Genomic DNA, 24,127 nt, shown 5'->3' with positions numbered 1-24,127 from the left:
TGAGATCATGACCTGAGCCGAAATCAAGAGTCATATTAAATGTGAACTTACATAAAATGTAGTACCCAACAATTCCTCTCCTAGGTATATAACCATCATAAATCATATATATATATGACATAGCGAGTATACATAGATAGATATAGATACAGATAGATATATACAGAGAGAGAGAGAGATGCAAAAATGTTCATGGCAGCCTTACTCAAAATTGCTAAATACCAAAATCAACCAAGTGTCCAACAATAGAACTGATAAACTGTGGTATAACCACCCAATAAATACTACACAGCAACTATAATTAATTATTAATAAATTACTGCCACATACAATAACACAAGTGAATCTCACTATATAAACCAAACAAGCTAGACTTAGGTAGAGTACATACTCTATAAATCCATCAAAATACAATTCAAAAAAAAAAAAATGGGGGCGCCTGGGTAGCGCAGTCAATTAAGCATCTGCCTTTGGCTCAGGTCATGATCTCCGGGTCCTGAGATCAAGCCCCATTTACAGCTCCCTGCTCAGCGGGGAGTCTGCTTCTCCCTCTCCTCTGCCCCTCCCCCCAACTCGTGCATGCTCTCTTTCTCAAGTAAATAAATAAAATCTTAAAAATAATTTAAAAATAGGCAAAAAGCAATCTGTGATAATCCTAGCACAGACACTGGCTACCTTTGAGGTAGATAATGGGTAGAGATCAGAAGGGAGAAAGAGGCACTGAGGTACTGGGAATGTTCTATTATCTGGTCTGTTTGTTGGTTACATGGGCTTGTTCACTTTATTTGTGAAATTCGATGAAAAGTTCATTTAAAAAAATAAAATGTGTAAATGGCTTTGGAGTCAGAAAATCCTAGGTTCAAATCTCAGCTCTGCCACAGTGTAGTGGTGTCACCTTGGACAAGTCACTGAACATTTCTGAATCTCAGACTTCTGCTCTGGAAATAGAGCATAGTAATCATATCTACTTCATAGGAATATTATGCACATTAACTAAGATAAGGTGCCAGTAAATACTTTAAAAATGGCAGTAGTAGTTGGCGATGGGGGTAGTCGCAGCATGTTTTTTTGCGGGGGCGGGGTGGAGCAGGGAGCGTGGAACGGGAAAGTTCAGAAACCAGGGAGAAACAAAGAGGCACTGCCAAGACACTCAGCTCAGCTCAAAGTCCTCCCGCCAGGCTGGATCTCAAATTCACGCCCATCAGCAGCAGCATCCGTGATCTTCCTGTAATCCTTTTACATCCCCGCTTACATAATCCACATTCTTGGAAGCAATACATTTCAGTCCTCTAATTTGCTTCGGGCAGTTTAACTGGTCAAAGTCCACCAACAGTTCTTGTTATGAAGCCTCCTACATCTTCTTTCTCTGGTCCTGAATTTTAGAGGCCTGTGTTCTCACTCTTTGCTCTTGCTGGGCAATAGCACGTATCCTGTGATCTTCTTTGTATAAGGCTCAGCGCAAGCAGAGGCCAGTGCCTCTGCCTTCTTTCTTATCTCTCAAGGATTTCTTGTGAGCATAGAGGTTGAGGCCATGCAACTTGTGTGGCGTTTCATAGCTTAATTATATATACAGATAGAAAGCATATTGTAAAGCGTATTTGTCAAGGGCACAATATCTGGAGCCGCAATGCCAGGGTTTGTTTGTTTGGTTTTTTTTAAGATTTTATTTATTTATTTGACAGAGAGAGACAGCCAGCGAGAAAGGGAACACAAGCAGGGGGAGTGGGAGAGGAAGAAGCAGGCTCCCAGCGGAGGAGCCTGATGCGGGGCTCGATCCCAGAACACCGGGATCGCACCCTGAGTCGAAGGCAGATGCTTAACGACTGAGCCACCCAGGCGCCCCGCAATGCCAGGGTTTAATTCCTAATTCTGCCCCCTATGAACTGTGGAACCCTGGGCAAGTCACTTAATCTCGAGTTTTTTCAGCTGTAAAATTACAATAAACACAGTTCACAGGTCATTTCTATGACAATTTAATGAGTTCACAGTATAAACAGTGCCCTGCACATAAAATATATTACCTACAGGATAGCAATTTTTCTTCTAAGTCAGCAAGTTACCAGCAACTTGAAAATCTTTAAGTCAAAACAGCCCTAAAAACTATACTTAAGACCTGCCTTGATTTTATTTAGGGAGACCCCTTCCCAACGGTGGTCAAACTCTTGACAATCCAGCCTCGCTGCCTGTTCGGCCTGCCGGCGCTCGCAGCACCCACAGGCCCACTGAACTACTTACAAGTCCCCAAATGTACCAGGACACCTTGTCTCCCTGCCAGCCTTCGTCCTTCAAAACCCAGCTCAAGATCATCTTTTCCATGAAGCTTTCCCCAATCCCACCAAGCAAAGTACGCTCCCTCCTTCCTCTGTATGCCTACCTCTTAGAATACGAATCACACAAGACTGCAATACATTTTCGTTTCCCCAAGAGACTGTGATCTCCAACTGTGTGGCCATGCTTTCTTCATCCTCTTAGGACCTAAAATCTACGAGCGCACCTGGCACCCAAGAGAAACTCAACAAGATTAAGAATGCTAATGGACATTCAAATTCTTTCTCCAAGTTTAAAAATTATGGGTACAGAGACAAGAATGGAGATGAGAAATGTCAGCTACTTGGTAAACCAGCCACAGATAACAAGCAAAATAAGCATCTCTTTCTTTCCTGCTCCCAAATATCTTTTGAGCAATAAACCAACAAGAAAAAAACCTGATAAATGCACAAGTTTATAATTTGAGAAACTAGCATGAGACCGATGAGATCATTCCACGCGTAATCAGAAAATGAGCATGACTTTCTCCTGTCCGCTCTCTCACCCTATTGCCCATGTAATTAAATACGGTTGTAATTTAATCATGTTTACTGTTACTTCTTGCTCACAACAAAGACTTCTCTCTCCCTTTCTTAAATGTGTGCACATGATCCTATTCCCATGAGCATCCAAGAATAGAGTTTAATAATGAAATGTTGAAAACCAAAATTTACAAGGAAGTTAATCTGACACACTCAATGATATGCATGACTGTCATTGTGCTGCACGGTAATTAGCTAGAAATGGTAAATAGTTCCCTGAAAAGTCTGCAGTGAGTATTGCCCTTAAATTATCAAACTGAGCATTTCTGGAGTCAGCTCTAGGGAAGCCTGTCCCTATAACAAAATACCAGCTCCCAATGGTCGTCCCCGCACATTATGATCCTCTGGGGAGAGTCTATAAATCCTGATGCCCAGGGCCCTCACCTCAAACCAATTTAATAAGACTCCCTGGCGGTTAAACCTCAAGCATCAGTATTTTTAAATACTCCCCAGGTGACTACAATGTGCACTTAAGGGTAAGAATTACAGCTGTAAACAAGAAAATGCAGGGAGCTTGAAGTTGTCCTTTTCCTCTTTATCCCCACTGCACCGGAAACAAGCCTCCATTGAAGGCTCGTGGAGCAATTCATCAATTACTATCAAGCAATTAACAGTGATTGATTAGTTAACAATAATCAGTTAATGTCTGTTGCAGGAGTTTTCCATATCTTATTCTCCTCTGCAATATTACAAATAAACACAGAAATGAGAAAATCATTATTCCTCTCTCCCTCTTCCCAGGAAACCATATAGAACCTGAAACATAGCCTAGCATATTGGGGGCAATGCTGTCCAGTCAGCCCCAGGACTCTGGATTTTTTTTTTTAATTGTGGTAAAATACACATTTATAAACTATACCATGTTAACCATTTTTAAGGGTATAGTGTAGTGGCATTAAATATATTCTCATTGTGTTTCAACCATCACCACCATTCATCTACAGAGCCTTTTTCATCTTCCTGAACTAAAATTCAACCCATTAAACAATAACTCCCATTCTCTGCTCTTCCCAGCCCCTGGCAACCTCTAATTCTGCTTTATGTCTCTACAAATTGGATTAGGTATGTCACATAAATGGATTAATGCAATATTTGTCATTTTGGGTCTGACTTACTCATGTGACATGATATCCTCAAGGTTCATTCATATTGTGGCATGAAAAAGAAGGAATTTCCTTCCTATCTTGAGGCTGAATAATATCTCATTGTATGTATATACTGTATTTTGTTTACCCATTCATCCATCAGTGGACATTTGGGTTGTTTCCACATTTTGGCTACGATAAATAGCTCACAACATGCTGCTATGAACACACGTGTACAAGCCCTCTGGACTTTTTTACATATGGCTTTACACCTTCAGCACGGCCAACATTCTCAGCCAGAGAATCTCACAACACAAAAGCAAAAGGGCCTGGTGTAGCAAGCAGAATTCTAAGACGGCTCCATGATCTCCAATCCCTGGTGTCAAGCTCCTGTATAATCACCAACCCTTGAAAGAGATGGAACTTGTGTTTTGCTCCTTGCCAACAGAAAATGCCAAGAGTGATGGGAGGGTCACCCCAAGTGTCTAATATAAGATTTCATCTTAATCAACTGTAAAAAGATTCTCCAACTGGCCTTGAAGAAGTAAGCTGCCGTGTTGTGGACAGACCTGGGAGCAAGACTATGGCTAGGAACTCTGGGCAGCCACCAGGAGCTGCGAGCAGCCTCTGCAGACAGCCAGCAAGAAAATGGGGAGCTCAGTCCTAGGGCTGAATTCTGCCAATAATCACTGAGCTTGGAGGAGGCCTTCTTCCACTAGAATGCTCTAGGAAGGAACACAGCGAGCTGACTCTTTGACTACAGTCTTGTGAAACCTTGAGCAGGTGATCTAATTGTTGTGCCTAAACTCCTGACCCACAGAAACCCTGAGATAACAAATATGCGTTGTTCTAAGCTGCTAGGTTCGTGGTGGCTTATCGCACAGCAAGAGAAACTAATACACCTGGGTTTCCCTGAGTTTCTATTTCCAAGAAATTTCAGGTAGTATCTTGTCCACTTTTTACCTACCTTTTTCTCATCTGATCTGGAAAGAAGGGACTGGAAGCTCTAGAACTTTCTTTCCTTCCTATTTCCCAGAGCTTGATCCATAAACCCCCAAAAGATGACCCAAACTGCTGCTTGAAGTTTACCAGTTAAAACTAATTGGACATGATAAACATATATTCCTGAAAGGTTTAAATGGACACTGAGAGTTCCTGATCGCTCGCATTTTGGTCTGAATTATATACAAGATATCCTCTGGCTATTCTTGGCTATATATCTAATACAAAACAAAATAAAAACACCTCACAAAAACCTGTCCAACAAGACTGCACTAAAATATCTACGACTAGCAAATAATTTGAAGGAGAGTCCACATGGAAGGGAGGAGACAAATTATTTTCAAATGAGACTTTAAGAAAAGGGAACAGTTTTAATCAAAGGATAAATACAAGAAACATATCTTTCACAGAGAAGGCACTTCCAAAAAGAGTCTAAAAACTGAAAAGCTTTATCCTTGGCTTTAGATATGTTCCCTTTCTTGAGAATTCCATTGCAGTTTAAACCCTAGAAAAAGTCAGGTGACCGGAGTGGAGCTGCTCAGGCTTCCAGAAAGAAAAGGGGAGGCTTCCTGGCAAGCGGACTGCGCTGCTTATTAGGAGACAAAGGTCAGTGGTGATGCTTCCCTTTGATCAAACAAGCACAGAGAAAAAGGACACTGTTTTCTTGACTATACTGTTTCTACTATACCATTTCCAGTGAGTCTAGCAAGGAAATGGGCAGCGTCCAGAAAGGCATGCCATGTCTGTAAGGAAAAACTGGGTCAGAACAGAGTAGCCCATTTCAGAAGACACTTAGAAGATGTAAGTGAGGGGAGCTGGAGGCTCCTCTCTGGCCTCCAGGACAGTGGTTCAAAGCCAGCACTGCTAAATTCATCTAGAGGAACCTACGTGCAGTCCAGCAGACCCACGAACTACAATAAATATCGTATAAATTAATATCACAGCAAGTAAAATAAAACAAGGGTAGGTTTCAGAGTGGCTCCGATTAAGTGGCAGCTGTCTTGACATCCAGGGGAGGTCACAGAGCTCGAGGCACTGCGAATGGTGACCCCGGGCTAGTTACTCTACCTGCTGAGCCTCAGACAACAATAATTAGCCAGCAGGTTGACTGTGAAACTAAATGAGAGAACTCTAACCTAGGTCATACTGCAGTGTGCCTAGCTGGTTATAGGTACTTGGAATTGGTACTAGTGGCCACTGACTGGTCTGATATTGAGAATGGAGGAAAACGAGGAGGGAACCAAAGAAAAGTGTATGTGAAAAAACGGGAGAGAGGAGACAGGGAGACATACAGAAAGGGGAAGCAGAAGAGGAAGAAAACAAAGTTAAAGAATGAGCTTAGCTGATTAAGAAATTCAGTATTCAATAACTAGCTGTCGAGTCGAAGCTGTTGACCTGAGGACTGAAGGACATCTTGGACACTGCATAGCCGCTAGCCAGGGCTATTGGCTTCGTGGAGTCTAAGAACAGCCTGGGGTGCGCTAGGACTCTCCCGCTCGTGGACCCCCAGCGGAGGCACGTCTCGGAGGCCACTGGGCACGTCCACCAGCTTGGACTCTGGACTGTTCACCGCAGAGAGGCCTCGGGTGCCGAGTGTTTTCCGAGGCTGAATGAAACATTTTCCCTAACACCTGGCAACTGGCGGACCGGAAGATTTGAAGATAAAGTGAGAAGGAGCAAAGTGCGGCTATAAACCAAGCAGAAGACCATGTGAGAAGCTGAGAGAGGACCCGGGTGTGGGTGCACGGGGAGGGGGGCCAGGGCCTTTGGCTCCTGGAGAGAAAGAAGACAAGTCAGAGGCCAGAAGTGAGAGGGACCGGGGCCAGGAATCAGAAAGTCTGCCTAAACCTCTGTAACGTCACCAAGATGTTCTCTAATTCTAGGCAGGCTCCTTAACTTGTCTGTGCTCCTTACCTATCCCCCCCTTTTTTAAACAGCCCCACCCTCCCCACGCACACGTCCAAGGGGAGCCATTCACACTGCAGGCTACACCCCCTATAGGGGCTGCCTGTCTGCACCGTGGTGGAGAACCCGCACTTGGCATCAGGCAGATGTAGATTTGAACCCTGGTGCGGGGAACTACCAACACCACAACCTTGGGCAAACTGTTGAATGACCCTGAGCTTTCATTTCACCTTCTCTGGCGCCATGGAAAAGCACCTCCTGCCTCAACAGGCAAGTCTCCTGCCTCCATGAGATAACAGGTAGCTGTGCAGCTTGGGTCTGATCGGAGTGTCTCAGTGTACACCACTGCTGAGAAACATAACCGCTGTTCTCAAACATTCTGACCACTTACAGCAGACACACCACCCAGCCGCTTCACCCATAGCTCCTGGCTATCAGATCACCACTCAGTTGGACCTTCTCTTCTTTCTTTCCTTATATAGGGAGTTTCATTTTCTGCTTTTTGGAAGACTCAAGTGAAGGCAATTATAGTACAAATTTTTTAACTATCAACTATCCAACTGATAAGTAAAAGTCGGTACATGGGCTCCTTCAAATTTTTAATAATCTATTATGTGAAATATAGGTACAGAACCTCTCAAATAGCAATATCTAAGTCATGATTTCAAGGAAGTAAAAAAAAAAAAAGTTTCTTTCCCTCCCTTCCCCAGCAAATGTTCCTCGAGTGCAAACTGATAACAGGGCCGCACTTTCTGGAAGCATAATTTTCAGGGAGAAATAATAGCCGGGAGCGGTTTGTAATATACAAAACCAAAGCATTAGAAAAGCATCCATTTCTAATTATATATTTCATTTTTTTACAAGGTTTCCCAACTAAACTGCGATTTTCATCTTGGAGAAGTGGTATATAGGAGTTATTAGAAGAGACTTGAGAGAGCAGGGTTTCTGGTTTTGAATCCTGGTTCTGCTATTAAGAGCTGTGTAATCTTGGGCAAGTTATTTAATTTTGCATGTCTCCGTTTCCTCGTCTATAGAACGGGGGTGAAAATAATACTATCAGTAGTACAGGTTTGTTGTGAGAATTAAATAATTCAGTATTTGTGAAGCATTCAGAACAGTGCCCAGCACATAATTAGTGGTATAAAAATACTATTATTTTTACTTTTACTGGTTATTCCGTATGAATACTTCTGTCCAACAAAGCAGCTACATTTCTGTAATGTACATTCGCATGCTAGGATCTGCTTCAGAAAGGAAACACAGGGGCGCCTGGGTAGCGCAGTCGTTAGGGCGTCTGCCTTCGGCTCAGGGCGTGATCCCGGCGTACCGGGATCGAGTCCCACGTCGGGCTCCTCTGCTGGGAGCCTGCTTCTTCCTCTCCCACTCCCCCTGCTGTGTTCCCTCTCTCGCTGGCTGTCTCTCTGTCACATAAATAAATAAAATCTTTAAAAAAAAAAAAAAAAAAAGAAAGGAAACACAAATGATAACAACCATACTCTTTCTCGGTCCCTTGATGTAGATAGTATTTACATGGATGACGCACCAGCATTTTCCACTCTTACCTACTCTGCTCCTGGGGTGGGAGTGACAAATGAAACTAATTGTCCTTCCTAAAACTAGAGTCAACATCTGAAGTCAGATGGCAAGTCTTTGTTTTATCCTTCCCTTTCAGGGAAGAACAATAGTTTCAAATGATAGTTTTTGCGTTCTTAGTGAAAGGCAGTCATACTAGCAACTTGCCAGATGTCTCTGATTAATTTGCCTCTGTTCCACCAGACAGTCAGCATGAGCTTGTAATTTTGCTCTGCCAATGCTGAAGTTTGCTAAACAATGTCTACATAAACAGAAAATTTAATTTCAGTGAAAGGTCTGACCTCTGAATACATGGTTGTCTTGGTGCTCGAGGCAGGTCAGACATGGCCAGAAACGCTGTCTGAACTCTTCCTCGCCCTCCTTTGCCACTGATATTCAGTTCTCAGCCTTGAGGAGCACTGTACTCATTTGGGAACCTATTCACGCCCCTCCATAGATATCACAGTCTGTGTTCTCAGGTGGACCAAACCCATTCCCTGTATCACACAGACCTGAGCGCTGAGGATCCAGAACTTGGTGAACATTGATGCAGTGGGTAAGCTCTGCTCAACTCTGCTTGGAAGAAGCCAGGAAGCACCATCGTTCTTCCTACCAATCAATAAAGCATGCAAAACAAGGCAGACTGGTGCCCAAACTGTTTGACTTGAGGAATTGATTCTTGCGGGGAGGTCTGAAAACATTAGGATTGTAGAGGAAAAGAACTGGTTTCAAGGTCAAGAACCCTGGATTCTAATCTTAGCTCTGTCACTTACCATGACAACTGCAACTCCCCTACACCTGTTTCCCCCCTTCTCCAGTAAAGGTTCTTCTAGCCCTAAAGCCTCGGCTGTTTGCCATAATAAATTTAAATCAGAAATCAGAGCAGTTGATACACTGTAGTGCTCTGACTCATCATGATTTATGATACTTCAGTAAGGCTAAGTACCTGTAATAGAAACGGGCTATGTGCCCACATAGTTGTATGCCTCTGAAGATCAAAAATGGCCAGTGGACACAAAGCCAAGTCACTCCAAAAGGCCATGCTAGACTGCAGGTTCGGGGCAGTTTCAGAGTGATCCCACATTGTGCCCACCTCAGCCTGACAGGCACATTCTCATTTGCTGTGGCTTTGTCCTAGAACCAAACATAGGTCCTATGTTGTCTACATAGTTTTGCCAAACTTCCCTAGGTCATAATTCCCATCTCAGGAAATAGCAGTTTGAGTCAAATACACATCATTTATTTCCAAAGAAGACTTGCAAATGGCCAACAGACACAAGAAAAGATGTTTAAGATCACTAATCATCAGAGAAATGCAAATCAAAGCCACAGGAGATATCACCTTACACCTGTCAGAATGGCTAGTATCAAATAGACAGAAAATGACAGGTATTGGTGAGGATGCGGAGAAAAGGGAACCCTCGTGCACTCTTGGTAGGAATGTAAGTTGGTGCAACCACCATGGAAAACAGTATGGAGGTTCCTCAAATCATTAAAGTAGAAATACCATACAATTCGGTAATTGCACTACTGGGTATTTACCCAAAGAAAATAAAAACACTGATTTGAAAAGAAACGCACACCTCTATGTTTGCTGCAGCATTTTTTACAAGAGCCAATATATGAAAGCAACCTAAGTGTCCATCAATGGGTGACTGGATAAAGAAGATGTCGTGTATTTGTGTGCAGTGAACATTACTCAACCATAAAAAAGGATGAGATTTTTGTCATTTATGACAACACGGATGGAACTAGAGGGTATGGTGCTAAGTGAAATAAATCAATGGAGATAGACAAACACCATATAATTTCACTTATATGTAGACTCTAAAAAATAAAGCAGAACAAACAAACAGAAACAGATGCATAAATACAAAGGACAAACTGGTAGTTGCCAAAAAGGAGGAGGGTGGGGATGGGTGAAGGGGAGTGGGGCTTCCAGTTCCGGAAACAGTAAGTCACAGGGATGAAAGGTACGTGTAAGGATATAGTCAGTGGTATTGTAATAGTCCTGTAGAGCCAATAGACGGCAGCTACACTTCTGGTGAGCACGACATTACCTATAGGGGTGTCAAATCACTATGTTGTACACCTAAAACTAATGTAACATTGTGTGCCGACTCTACTTCCGTTAAAGCATAACACATAATCTAGAACCGCAATATCCAATACAGTAGCCACTAGACACACGTGGCTATTTAATTTTATAGTTAATTAAAATAAAATTTCCATTCCTCAGTGGCACTATTTCCAGGGCTCTCGGCGCCATTTTGCTATTGGTTACAGCACTGAACAACACAGATTATAGAACATGACCATCACTGCACAAAGTTCTATTGAACAGCACTGAATTCAGAATTTCCCAATGCCGTTAGAGTATATACGTTCTTCCACCTAAACCAGGGAGGTACATCTACACAGTTGAAGCTACCCCCTCCAACCCTACGGGAACACTTGATGGGGACAGGACAACAAAGCTGGCAGGAGTGAGCTGCCTGGCAGCTGATGACGTTCACTTGCCATTGACAATAACTTTGAGCACGGGGCCCCAGCAAGCTCACAGAGCACTGTGGATGGGTTTGACAGTTTCTCATGAATTACTGCATCTGAACCTTCAAATTCCAAATCTGTCATTCCCCCAATGTTATTTTATGGTTTCTGTCTGTACATCATATATCCCTAATGCTGTTGATTGCAGGAGGGCTGGGAATCTCCCCTCACTTTCTTGCTCACTGTTAAGTCTGGTACTCATCCGAGACAATCTTTTTGACAAGAAGACTCAGTGTAGAGGGAGGGACTCCAAAATGTTGTTGCCACATATCAGTAGGAACAAATTCAGTTATAAATTCAGCCAGGAGGGGCGCCTGGGTGGCACAGCGGTTAAGCGTCTGCCTTCGGCTCAGGGCGTGATCCCGGCGTTATGGGATCGAGCCCCACATCAGGCTCTTCCGCTATGAGCCTGCTTCTTCCTCTCCCACTCCCCCTGCTTGTGTTCCCTCTCTCGCTGGCTGTCTCTATTTCCATCTAATAAATAAATAAAATCTCTAAAAAAATAAATAAATAAATTCAGCCAGGAAACTTTATAAATAAAGTTCAACAAATAAGTTATGAGAACCTAAAAATAAATGAAGGAACCATTTTGATGGATACCTTAAATTCTCTACTATCTAACAGTAACTGCTTGGAAAAGTAGCTAAACCAATGAGTGCTATACGCCATTCTTTTATCAGTTAATGATACTTCCATCTTTTCTAATACTCCAACTTCTAGAAATTGTTTCTTGCAAAATTTTTGATAGACTGTATAAAAGATATATAATAATATCTGAAGTTTACTTGGGGGCTTTTCTCTAAAACTAGAACTATTTCAAACTGGAAAATGATTTGTAATGCTGACTACTTTTTAAAAAATTGGAAAATTTTAAATCTCTGACGTGATGATATTAGCTATCTATGTTTAGCCAGTTATTTCAAACTTAAGAAGAAAGACATCTGCAAGGGAGATTGCAAGAAAAATTGAGGCAAAAACTTCTGCAAGGGAACCTGAGGCAGAAAACCAATCAATGAAAAAAGAGTGGGCCCCAAATTCTAATTAATTTTTTCAATTTAGAACCAAAAAGCTTTATGAAAGTATATGGGTGAATATTAGGGCAGAAATGATCTAGTTTTGTCTGTTCAGGACTTATTCATTAAAAAAAAAAAAACAACCCAAAACCCATCATGACCTCAATGTAGACTTGTACCCATGGCTTGCCTTTATTCGGGAGTCATTGCTAATCCTTATTCAAGAGCTCTAATGTCTTCCCTCCTGTGTCCCACTCACTATAGACAGGTGGTTTGGCCCAGAAACAGACTGTATCTAACTACTGATTTTCTTTTCCTGATTATAATAGAGTTAATAAAGAAAAAAATTTATACAAAGGAATTTGTTCATCTTGGATGGCTCAGTTCCTTAACACCAGGAGAATGGTGCTCTGTCTCAAGATGGGTAAGTCTTTGGAACAAAATAATTGAACATAATTTTTGCTCAAGAGAAATCTGGTAGAATATGTAGGGAGAGGATCGAAGACGATGAATTGCTATTAAATTCCCTGATGCTTCTCTCAGATACACAAGAACATTCCTATTTGAAAGATTGTTTTGTGGGTAAATAATATACTGTGCTTACATACATATAATAATATACTACGTAATATGCAGTATTACTATATGTGCATATATCTCTGTTATATCAAAAGAGAGAAGATATCTGTTATATCAAAATCAATCCAATTTTTGTAAGACAAGCACAAATCCACACCATTAAAAATAAATATAACTTTTGCAAAGGAAATAGATAACACCTTTCTAAACCAACTAATAATAAAACTCTCAGCTTACAACAAACTCTTCTGAACTCTAATATTAATCAGATTTCTTTCAGCCGCAAAGTATTATGATTAATAACCCGGCATGACTTGTTTCCTTAGCAAATATTTATTGATCGCGCACTATGTGACTGTCAACAAATTGATGAATTAAACCTCCCTTTGCAATTCTGTTGTCAAAATTAATCATTTATTTGTTTAAGTCAGATGTTTTATGTTGATTTATATGACTTGTGTTTATGAATAAGTTAAAATTTGTTTTAAATTCACAAATCTTGCATTTTGCAAGAGAAATCCAGGCTCGGCCAAGACATTATCAAGGCAAAAGATCTAATTTCAACTAATAAATATTCATTCATTTAAAAATAATGCCGAAAAGAGACCCTAACTTGGGATGTTTCTGGTCAATCTCCTGGTTAGGAAACATGCGCACACACACACACACACACACGCGCGCACATATAGGGATGCTGTCATAAACATTTATAATTTCTTGTAAAAATCTTTATTTTCAAAATCAATTCTAACTTTTCATTGTTCCCTCTGTCTGAAATGTCCTTTCCACCTCATCTATGCTTCTCTTCCTCCTTTGGGCCTCAGGCCTCCTCAGCCAGGCCTCCAGGACAATTCCAATTCTGTTGCCTTTCTCTCCCCCTAATCGCAGACACCACCACTATACTGTTGGTCCCCATCATATCATTTCTCCCAATTAATAATTACACAATGTCGACCTGTTTTTGTGTAGTCTGTCTCCCCATGAGAAAGGCTCTGTGCCTATTTACCCACTAGTATCCACTTAGCGCCTATCACAGTGGTGGGCGGCCCATGGCGCTCAACCTGAATGAATGAATCCGTCCCCCGCGGAGGGTCCAACTTCTTCCTTTTTCACGATGCTTGCAGCCTAAGTGCTAGCAAGCGGTTTTGGCTACACATATTCACAATTCACTGTGATTTGTGTACACTTTGAAGTCCACTCCTGTAGACAGAAGGGCAGACTTCCGAAGACTCCGTTGGCACTCCCCTAGGGTTTTCGAGATAATGGACATGACTTTCATAAACTCAGCTCCTCGGTTATACCTATCACAAACCAAAGACCGGGTAAAGCGTCATTCCTGATTTAAAGAAAAGTTCTGCTTCGAAGGGGACCCTTTTCCAAAACAGACCCATTTTAGAAGTCCCTCTGTGTCCAGATCCACAAGGGTTATTCTCTCTTTTCCACGGAAGCGGCCTAAGAAAATACCGCCCTAGTCCTGCACAATAGTAACACTCTCGGAGCCAGAGAGCATGGGGACTTCTTACCTGGAGTCCTTCCTGACTCTTGCTTTCTCGAAAGAAAATTCTGGGGGTTTATTGAGGTCATAGGTGCGGGTTGTTGGCTCGGCAGACACCCCGGCTTTCGCCCCCCTCCTGCTGTGGAGGGAGACCAGGCCCGAGGCCTTGCGGTGGACCTCAAGAGGCACTTTCTCCGGAGAGGCGGGCAGCGGGCTTCCTCCCTGCAGGTGCACCACATCCTGAAGCTTGTTGAGCTGCATGCACTTGCTCTGGAGTTCCTCCGTGAGCTCGGCAATGGCCACGGTCTGCTTGGACAGCTGTTCCCGCAGCTCCTTCAGGTGGTACTCCCGCTCCTGGATCTCGGCGTCCTTCCTCCTCAGCTCTCTCTCCAGCTCTGTCACCTTGCTCCGCAGCGCATGGGTGCTGAGGTTCCCGGGGTGGCCATCCGGATGCTTGGAATGTTTGGGTTTCACCGAACCATTTCCCATTTTGCTCAAGGACCTGGGAGGAGGCAGAGAACTGGGAGTTACCTAGTGGAGCTTCACCACCTCCCGGCCCCCGCCACCCCTCGTTCCAATCTCTTTCATAAATAGAAACATAGCGGTCATCACTATTTGATAAGCAATAAATTCCCTCTGCTTCCAGAGGGAAAGCTATTGACTGATTTCCTTTATCTTCCCATAAGTTGGCACTTGGTTTCATTGTCCCCTGTCCCTTTGATGGCACAGGTGTCACACCTAAGCATTCTGCATGAGTGGCCCGAGTTACCTGCTGTTCTCTCCAGTCAGTCTCCCTGGACAGCTGTCAAAAGCATCACAACAAAACTGCAAACTGGATGTCAGCAGGGCCAAGAAGCCACACAAGCGAGCAGCTACAGAAGCCGAGGCTGGGTCATGTCACCACTCTCTCAGCGCCCTGTGCAGTTACAGCAGGAAACTATCCCCTGATTTAGAAAACAGCACGTCTGCATTCCTCCTCCGGACGACACTGCACGTTGCTATTGCCTTATTAACACTTTCCTCCTGCTGCGTGTACCTACTAGGTTTTGTATTTCTGATGGTGCTCACGGTTAAAAAGTTCTGGGTGGCAGTTCCTAGAAAGTAAACCGGAGGTATGGGGACTCTCTGACATCCTTTACTTCATATCCTAAAGCCAAGGTTGTCGGAAAACGATGATGTTTGGTGCAAGGCTCCGCTCTTTTCCTATTAAGAATATGCTCAATGTAGGCCCCCAAGTAAGTCCCTAATCCAGCAGATCTCAGGCTGGGACACATAAACCGGGATTATCAGGGTGGTTTTAATTGATTCAGAATGGTTTCTTGTTGTTGCTCAAAGCTATGTGTTATTTTAACATTCCTTATAAATACAAATAATTGGCCCCACAAAATTTTGATTTTGTTGATGTTATTGCTTAAGTAGAAGATAAATTAGGTATTCGGGTATACTGAATGAATTCAATTAAAATTTTTAAAAAATCCCCTGCAGATAATAAGCACACATGAACAAAACCACAAAGGAAAACTTGAAAGGGTGAGTTTGGAAAATACTGCTTTAATTCCTGTAAGGTTTAAGTCTTCTTAGGCTACCTCTTTAAACTTCATACTTCCGCCTGTGTACTTGTTGACAGCCATAACTCAAGAAGCATTATAACACTTGTAAACTAAGTTTAAATTCTCTCTCATTATGTAATACCGAAGAGCTAGATGACACTTTATAGTTACATAAGCCACACATACTTGCCCCTCTCTCTCTCCAAATTTCAAACTCCAAGAAAAATGAAATGCTCAGACTGATTTCGCTAGCCTCCCCCCAGAATAATCATGACCTCTGCAGCAATAAAGACATAGATGGAAAGATGTAAAACAGCCTCTAAGTCTCAAGCAGATGCAACAAAATAGCCGATGCACATCGCCTAGGATGGACAGCACAAACAGAAAATACATGGACTTGTAGAAGTAATCTTGCAATACCCAGATATTCCTCATAGAATTCAGGTTCAAAGTAGTCAGTAATAAACATTAGCCTCGGGAGAACTGCCATGCCATGTCGCAGAGATGTGGCAGGTTTAACCTTTAAGTTTCTCTTGACTGGGCAGCATTTACTATTCTTATATATTAAGAATATATAAAAAGGTTGAGGAGACTAGAATTCAAAGAAGTGGCCCTGGACACCCTTGTACCCAAATAAGCAATTCAGAAGACGTCAGACTGGGGGGGGGAGGGGCGCCTGGGTGGCTCAGTCGTTAAGCATCTGCCTTCGGCTTGGGTCATGATCCCAGGGTCCTGGGATCGAGCCCCGCATCGGGCTCCCTGCTCAGCGGGAGGCCTGCTTCTCCCTCTCCCACTCCCCCTGCTTGTGTTCCCTCTCTCGCTGTGTCTGTCTCTGTCAAATAAATAAAATCTTAAAAAAGAAGAAGAAGAAGAAGAAGAAGAAGAAGAAGAAGACGACGACGTCAGACTGGGACCTAGGAATAAACTTGAATGTGATTCTGCTTCGCAGGCGTGAGATGGGGGCTCCCAGAGGTATCTGAAATTGATGTGTGCACAAGTTTTTAACATCCTGCAGTGGGCCATCTCCTAGACATAATTTTGGGTCCATGGACAAGCATTCCCAACCAAAGCAGAAGGGAAGAAGGGGTGTGGGCGGAGGAAAAGGGTTGCCTTATAAAGAAAAGTAAACACAAAAACTTTTAAACGTAACATTAAACTAATTCATTCTTTATTCATAGAACAATTGTTTACTAAGACCTAACTCAGTGTCGTGTACTAGATCAGGGGCATAGCTCCATGAATTTGCAATCACATTGGACAGAGAAAACAGTTCCAGCATTCTAAATATGAAAAGCCTTAGAATCACTTTTGCTCTATGTATGGTATTCAAAATATCCTGCTCCAATCCAATAATTTCACAAACTTGAAACATAATTAGGCAGGTGTTAAATTCTCCCAAAACACCAACTCTTCTCTGGTTTTAATGAAGACAGCTTAGAAGCTGTGTAAATCTTTCAAGCTATTTAGAATTCTAAAGACGGGTGAAATTAACTCATCTTTCAAGTAACTAATTTAAGATATGTAAGTAAGTTACTGAATGGCTCAATACTAAGTCTGATTTCTTAGTTTGTTCACTCATGTAAATTTTGTTGTCCCTCAAGCCAAGGCTTCAAGTGCTTGGCTTCACCAAACCTAATTAGATTCACTCTGTTTCCTATATTAGTCACTAAGATAGATAAGCTATTTCTCAAAAATGTATTGTTAGCCACAAGGAGAATATATTGTTAGCAACACAGGATGTTGCCCATCGATCTAGCAACTACAGGTTATTAGAGTCATTCTTAGAATCAGAGGGCAAGACATGATGTAATAAGAAATGAGCTTGGAGACGAAGATCAGAATTTCATATGAGCAATGGAGTCAGGCCAGCCAGGGTAGGAAGACAACCTGCCCTTTCCTGGCTGTGTGAGCTTCTACAAATGACTTAGAATCCTGTTTTTCAATCTAGGAAACGGGTGTAATTATATCCAGCTCATGGCGTTATTATGCAGACTATGGTTATAAGGTATCCTGTATAATGTTTGACACACAGCAGGCCACCAAGTAGCTCTTAGAGCGTGTGGCTGGGGATGGGCACTGAGTGTCCCCAAAGAGATCATTGCTGGGTGGGACAAAGTCTAGCATGCTGGATGCCTTCCAGACAAAAGGTCTCTAAAGATGCCAGTTATTCCCGGGGGTGCAGGGAACCTTACTCTCCTGCCTTATCTCTTCCATTTAGAAATGATTGTGGAACAGCCTGGGCAACCTTCCCTGATAAGAGAAGCCCCACCTAAAATGGAGACCAGAAGCCTTCATAAATGACCTAGCCTGGGTTCCAGGACTGCAAGGACTCCACAAGCTTTGTAATTCCCTCGCGCTGCCTCTACCTGTTTTCATATATTGCAGTGTAAGCCTTCAACCAAAGGGGCCCACCTAAATATCTTGGAAGATAATAAAATAGAACATGGCTCGCTGTGAAGGCAGTATTCTTCCGTCTTCAGAAATAGGCAAGAGGAATAGAATGAGTTGTGGCATTGAGCAAGAAGAGAGGAAAACTACATGCAATTTTAAATTATTATTACATTAATTTGATCACCACTTAGAAGACATCATATACAAGAAGTAACTAGAAAAGACACAAGAGAAGCAAAACTGACTGTGAAGGCTCTTACAGGTGCGTTAATACCTGGCAGCCAACGTGGGAGGAGTTAGGCTTTGTTGTCTGTTTTTCCTCCAGCCCTAAAGTAGTTTGAAACCCAAATCTTGGCTCTGATCTAGATAACATCTATTCTCTCTCTCCCCATCTGGAGTCTGATATAAATACATTTATCTGTAAATATGGGAGATGGTATAGTGCTGGCTAAGGTGACAGAGCCAGAGTCTCAATCTGAGCACTTTCATTAGTATACACCTGCCCTTGGGCATGATTTTGGGCTTGAGGGTCAATAATAGACTAGAGGGACAGACCCACAGATAAAGCCATGGGCAGATAAAATCACTATGCATCTCATGTAGAGTTGTTAGAAGGTCAAATGAGATAAGCCATATTAAACATTATTATTATTATTACCGTTACCATTATTTACCCAACGAAATAACCCACCTCAGTAGAAAAACTAATTGATCAAACAATATGTACTAAACGAGCACAATATTATAGGAGAACAAAGTCAGTGGCGATACAACCAGACTTTGAGACTTACTATAAAAAAAAGACTTAATATAAAGCTGCAATAACAGAGACAGTGTGGTATTAGTGAAAGAATAGACAAATAGATCAATGGTACATAATAGAGCTAAGAAATAGACCCACACAAATATAGTTAACTGACCTTTGACAAAGGAACAAAAGCAGTTCAATGGGGAAAGGATAGTTGTTGTTGTTTTTTAACAAACTGGACACACACACATTAATCTAGACACAGATCTTACATCTTTCATAAAAATTATCCTCAAATGTATCAAAGACCTGAACATAAACACAAAACTATAAAATGGCTAGTAGACAATAGAGGCAAAAAATTAAGTGACCTTGGGTTTGGTGACGACTTTTTAGATAAAACACCAAAAGCACAATCCATGACAGGAAAAAAGTTGATAAGGTGGACTTCATTAGTTTAAAACATCTGCTCTACAAAGACACTGTTGAGGGACTGCAACGACAAGCCACAGACTGGGAGAAAGCATTTGCAAAGCGCTATCTAAAAAAGGACTAGTATCCAAAATATACAAAGAACTCCTAACACTCAACAATAGGAAAACAAACAACCCAGTTGAAAAATGGGCAAATATATAAACAGATACCTCACCACAGAAGATACACATGTGGAAAACAAGGATACGAAAAGATTATATGTCATTAGGGAATCTCAAATTAAATCAATAGTGAGATACCACCATACGCCTATCAGAATGACCAAAACCCAAACACTGACAACACCAAATGCTGGAAAGGATGTGCAGCAGCACGAATTCTCGTTCATTGCTGATGGGAGTATGAAATTATGCAGCCACTTTGGAAGACCGTTTGGGAGTTGCTTGTAAAGCTACATAATCCAACTGATATGAACATGCATGTCCACACCAAAACCTGCACGTGGATATTTGCAGTAGCTTTATTCATCACTGCCACAATCTGGAAGCAATCAGGATGTCCTTCAACGGACAGACAGATAGACAAATTGTGATAAAACTAGACAATGAAATATTATTCAGGGTTGAAAAGCAATAACGATCAAGCCATGAAAAGACATGGAGGAATTTTAAATACATATTGCTAAGTGAAAGCAGTCAATCTGGAAAATCTACGCCCTGCATGATTCCAACTATATGACATGCTGGAAAAGACAAAACGTAGAAACATTAAAAAGATCAGTGGTTGCAGGGACTTGGGGAGAGGAAGAGAGGAATGAATAGGAGGAATGAACAGAGGAACTTTAGGGCAGTGAAACTGCTGTGTAATGCTGTAATGGTGGATACACGTCTTATACATTTGTCCAAACCCACAGAAAGTACAACACAAAGAATGAACCCTTTGTAAACTAGGTACTTTGGTTAATAATCATGTATCAATCCCAGTTCATCAATTATAACAAATGTACCACACTGATGCAAGATATGAAGAATAGGGGACGTGAGGGGTAACGCAGGGAAGCATATGGAAACTCTCTGTAATTTTTGTCTGATTTTTCTATAAACCCAAAATTGCCCAAAAAACTTAAGTCCATTAATTAAAAAAAAAAAAAACACATTAAGGAGTGAATGCAAAAAAGCTGACAGCATATCCAGGAAACAGGCTGAAAGGCATGATGGGAGAAAGAGCGTGATGAGCAATGAAAAGTGTAGTGCAGGAAGTAAGATGCTGAAGAGCTTCATATGCCATGTTATGGTATCTGCATTCTAGTGCCCATCAAGTTTTTTCAAGTTATATGGTCAGATTTGTCCTTGAGAAAACATGATTTTCTTGGCCATAATTATGGCGTGGAGTGAAAAGAGCTTAGAGGGAGAGAAACAACGTAAGAGGTTACTGCACCAATCCAAGGAAAAGGTGATGAGGACAGGGTAAGGCCATAGTCCCAGCCCCATTCTCATGTCTTGAACTTCTTGAATTCAAGATAACTCTGCTTACACGGACTAACTCCAGATAGCCAGAAGAGAAAACCACGATCATCAGGGATTTGGTCAAAGCTATGCTATAAGTAACTCTGCAATTTCCTTCCCCTTAATAAACCACAAAAAGTAGAATCAATTCTTTTATTTTTTTAATGATATGGGTAGTTTACCCTGAAATCACAGGAGTGAATGACACAGGATTTTATAAATAATCTTCTAAGTCTATACGAAACTGATGCTCTTGGTGCTACCCTTAATTTGTTTCACCAAAGTTCTTTTATAAAATAATTAACCATCACTAAATATATAAATCCCTGCTTCTTCTTCCTGAAGGAAAGCCCACAGAGCTACCATTGTGAGAACAGCCCAGGTCCCTACTGATGCCACAATTAAAAGCATCTGCCCATCTTGTGACTGATGACCTGGGGCTCAGTTTTGAATCTACTGCATGTTTTCTCTACCCACAGCATATTAGTTTGGAGAGGAATCTTCTTTCATCAGGCAGTCATATGAGCTTCAGTTTCAGCTACTCCAGAGGTTGACTATCTCTTTGAAGTGCGTCTCCACCCAACAGAATGATCATAGTGAATTTTACAAATGACACATATCCTATATTTTCACTGTCAAATGTGGCAGCATTCCATTCAGCTATTTTTAGGTGTCAGAGTATCAGATAGACAGGCCAAGACAGTGAAATGTAATTTTATAGGTGTAGGTCAGGAGATTATAGCTGATGGAATTTGAGTGGTGATAAGAAGAAAGAGAACAAAGATTTGGAAATTTCCATTATGGCAACTGGGTAAGACGTGATGTCATTAACCAAAAGGAGGAGCAGATTGAAAGGATGAGACAGTGAGTTTAATTTTGGACATGCTCAGTATGAAGGACCTGTGGAAACTAATATGGAGGAGTTCAGTAGGAAGTAAGACATGAGGGACTTGAAAATCAGGAGCAGGGGGGCGCCTGGGTGGCACAGCGGTTAAGCGTCTGCCTTCGGCTCAGGGCATGATCCCGGTGTTACGGGATCGAGCCCCACATCAGGCTCCTCCGCTATGAGCCTGCTTCTTCCTCTCCCACTCCCCCTGCTTGTGTTCCCTCTCTCGCTGGCTGTCTCTATCTCTGTCAAATAAATAAATAAAATCCTTTTAAAAAAAAGAAAGAAAGAAAATCAGGAGCAGGGAGCTGAAAATATGTCTTTGATTGCCTAGGTAGCGGCTGAAGCTTAAGTAGTAGACGAAAGTGCCCAGGAGACTGGCAATGAGGAGAGGAAAAGTGTCTAGGCCTATATGACACTTGAAAGAAAAACTAGAGATACAGTTAGAAGAGGCCATTGCTTTGGTAAAAGTGAGAGAGGGTACGAATGGATTCGTAGTAAAAAATGAGAGTGGTGGGAGGAATTCTTTGGGGGCTAAATCCCTCAATGTGGTGAGTAAATGGGTGTACACGGGGGAAGTAAAAAAAAATGATTCCAATATTTTGATCTTAGAAGGCTTGGAGGAAGGTAGTACTATTAACTCATTCATTCATTCAAAAATGAGGAGAGCACCATCTATGGGCTGGGTACTGTGACACTGACTGAAGTCAGGGGAATGAGTGTGCTTTCTGGAGACAGTAATGAAGCCGAATTTATCTGTGTTGAGTATGAAGTGCCTGAGTGTCATCAAGGTAGAAATATCTAGCAGACAGTAGCAAAAAAGAAAGGTCAAGGCAAGCGACGGCTTTACAGAGGGAAGAATCTGAAGTCCCATTAGTAGATGAGATCACTCGGAGAAAAGAAAGGAATGCCTCAGTCATTATATATGTACATCTAGATAATACCTATTGATCTTACTTATAGAAGAAGAGGAGGAGGAGAAGCAAATCACAAAGATGGGGAAAGAATAGTTGTACAAATAAGAGATCTAGGAAACGTATCATAGAGACCAGGAAGATAAGATTTTCAAGAAGTGAGCAGGCCGCTGTTCACATCCCACAGATACATCAAAGCAAATTGAATTGGAGGGAAAAGCATGGAATTTAGCCTTTCACACATGACTTGGGAAAGAAATCTGATTACAAAGGACCGTGGGAAGAGCCAATGTTGAGAGTAGGGACTTCAAGATGGTATCTTGGTTCATGAAATGGATTTTTAGAACAGTGGAAAGCTGAGAGTATTCGTAAGCCCAAAATAACAAACCAGCAAAGATAGAGAAAATGAAAACATAAGAGAAGAGGGAATAATTGATAGGAAAATGGCCTAGAGGAAGCAAGACAATATGGGATCAAAAGATTTAGGCAACATCCAAGCAGCATATGTCTTCACTGTGCTGTGAATTAGCCTCACTTGTAAGAATTCCAGAGGACTATAGTTAAGTATTTCACATGGAACAGAGAGATCTCTGTGCACCATCATTTTATGCCGTTTATTCTCAGTTACACAGTGTCTCAGTACAGAGAGAACGGCCTCTAATTCTCCAAAGAGAATTCTCCACCATACTATCTCATACTCTTCCCGTGAACTAAAAGGAGTGCTGCCAACAGATACTATATGCTATGTGGGATGATCACCTCGTCCAGGAGTTACACAGAGCCTTGCAAAGAAAAGAGACAATAATTTCTAAAGAAGGGGGGAGGGGTTGTATGTTGCTCCTTCCTTTATTTAAAAAAAGCCCCTAGGAACTTCCGGAACAAGGTGAAGATCAGGACACCAAGGCTACCATCAGACCTTTCTACCCGTTAATCCTGCCTGAGTTGTTCCTTTCTCTTATCTCTGGCCTCAACTGCCATGCATTCGCACCCTAGTTCTTCTCAAATTCGAACCCACTGCTTTCTCTCATCCCCCTAAGTGGATGATTTATTGTTTTTGTTTGCTTGCTCTTGTTTCTTCATCACTAGCAAAGACAGAGCAAGCAACGTGAAAGCGCCTCACGGTGTGGGGAGTGCCAGAGAACACCCACACAAGTTTACAAGGACTCATGAAGTCCTCGCGCGAGTACTCGTCTCTAGCAGCTACCCAGGGCTGGCCAAAGCCAGGAGCGCACGCCCTGACAGCACCGCGAAGCCCCCAGCCCGGAGCGACAGTCTCCAAGGCTGCTCTGCTCGGGGCTCAAGGAGTGACAGCCCTGAGGAATCCCCACTGGGGCCAAGCTCTCCTCTCCGCCCCTAGCCAAGCTTCTTAAAATCAAGTAGCCTTCCCTTGCCCACGAAAGACTGCCACACCAAACGAACGCAACCCGTGCACACGTCCACAGACAGCACATGCACGAGACCGGCGGGGTGTGGAACGGAGGCGCACAGCGCGCAGTGCACGCACAGCAAGCACACGCGCGCACCCCGACCCCGTCCCACCCTGCGCTCCCCCGGCGCCCCAGCCTTCCGCCCGCGAACCTCACCAGACAGCCGGGTAACTTTCCAGGTGCACCGCTTGTCACCTTGGCGCCGCCGCCCCTGCGTCTCC

At 42.4% G+C, this 24,127-nt stretch overlaps 1 protein-coding gene across 2 annotated transcripts in view; it reads right to left on the bottom strand.

The window, feature by feature from the left end:
- The window catches only part of PRKG2 (protein kinase cGMP-dependent 2), an 81,947-nt gene extending 67,336 nt beyond the window's left edge, over window positions 1-14,611 (bottom strand). For both annotated transcript variants that reach the window (XM_008693277.1, XM_008693278.1), the window contains exon 1: window positions 14,079-14,611. In XM_008693277.1, coding sequence (XP_008691499.1) covers window positions 14,079-14,539 — 461 coding nt within the window. In that variant the 5' untranslated portion in view covers window positions 14,540-14,611. The remainder of the gene's footprint in view (window positions 1-14,078) is intronic.
- Window positions 14,612-24,127: the final 9,516 nt, after the last annotated feature.

Source organism: Ursus maritimus, unplaced genomic scaffold (assembly GCF_017311325.1).
Source record: "Ursus maritimus isolate PB19 unplaced genomic scaffold, ASM1731132v1 scaffold_8, whole genome shotgun sequence".
Classification (NCBI taxonomy): Eukaryota; Metazoa; Chordata; class Mammalia; order Carnivora; family Ursidae; genus Ursus; species Ursus maritimus.
Note: the sequence above shows the minus strand (reverse complement) of the source record. Positions and strands in the feature narration are given on the sequence as shown.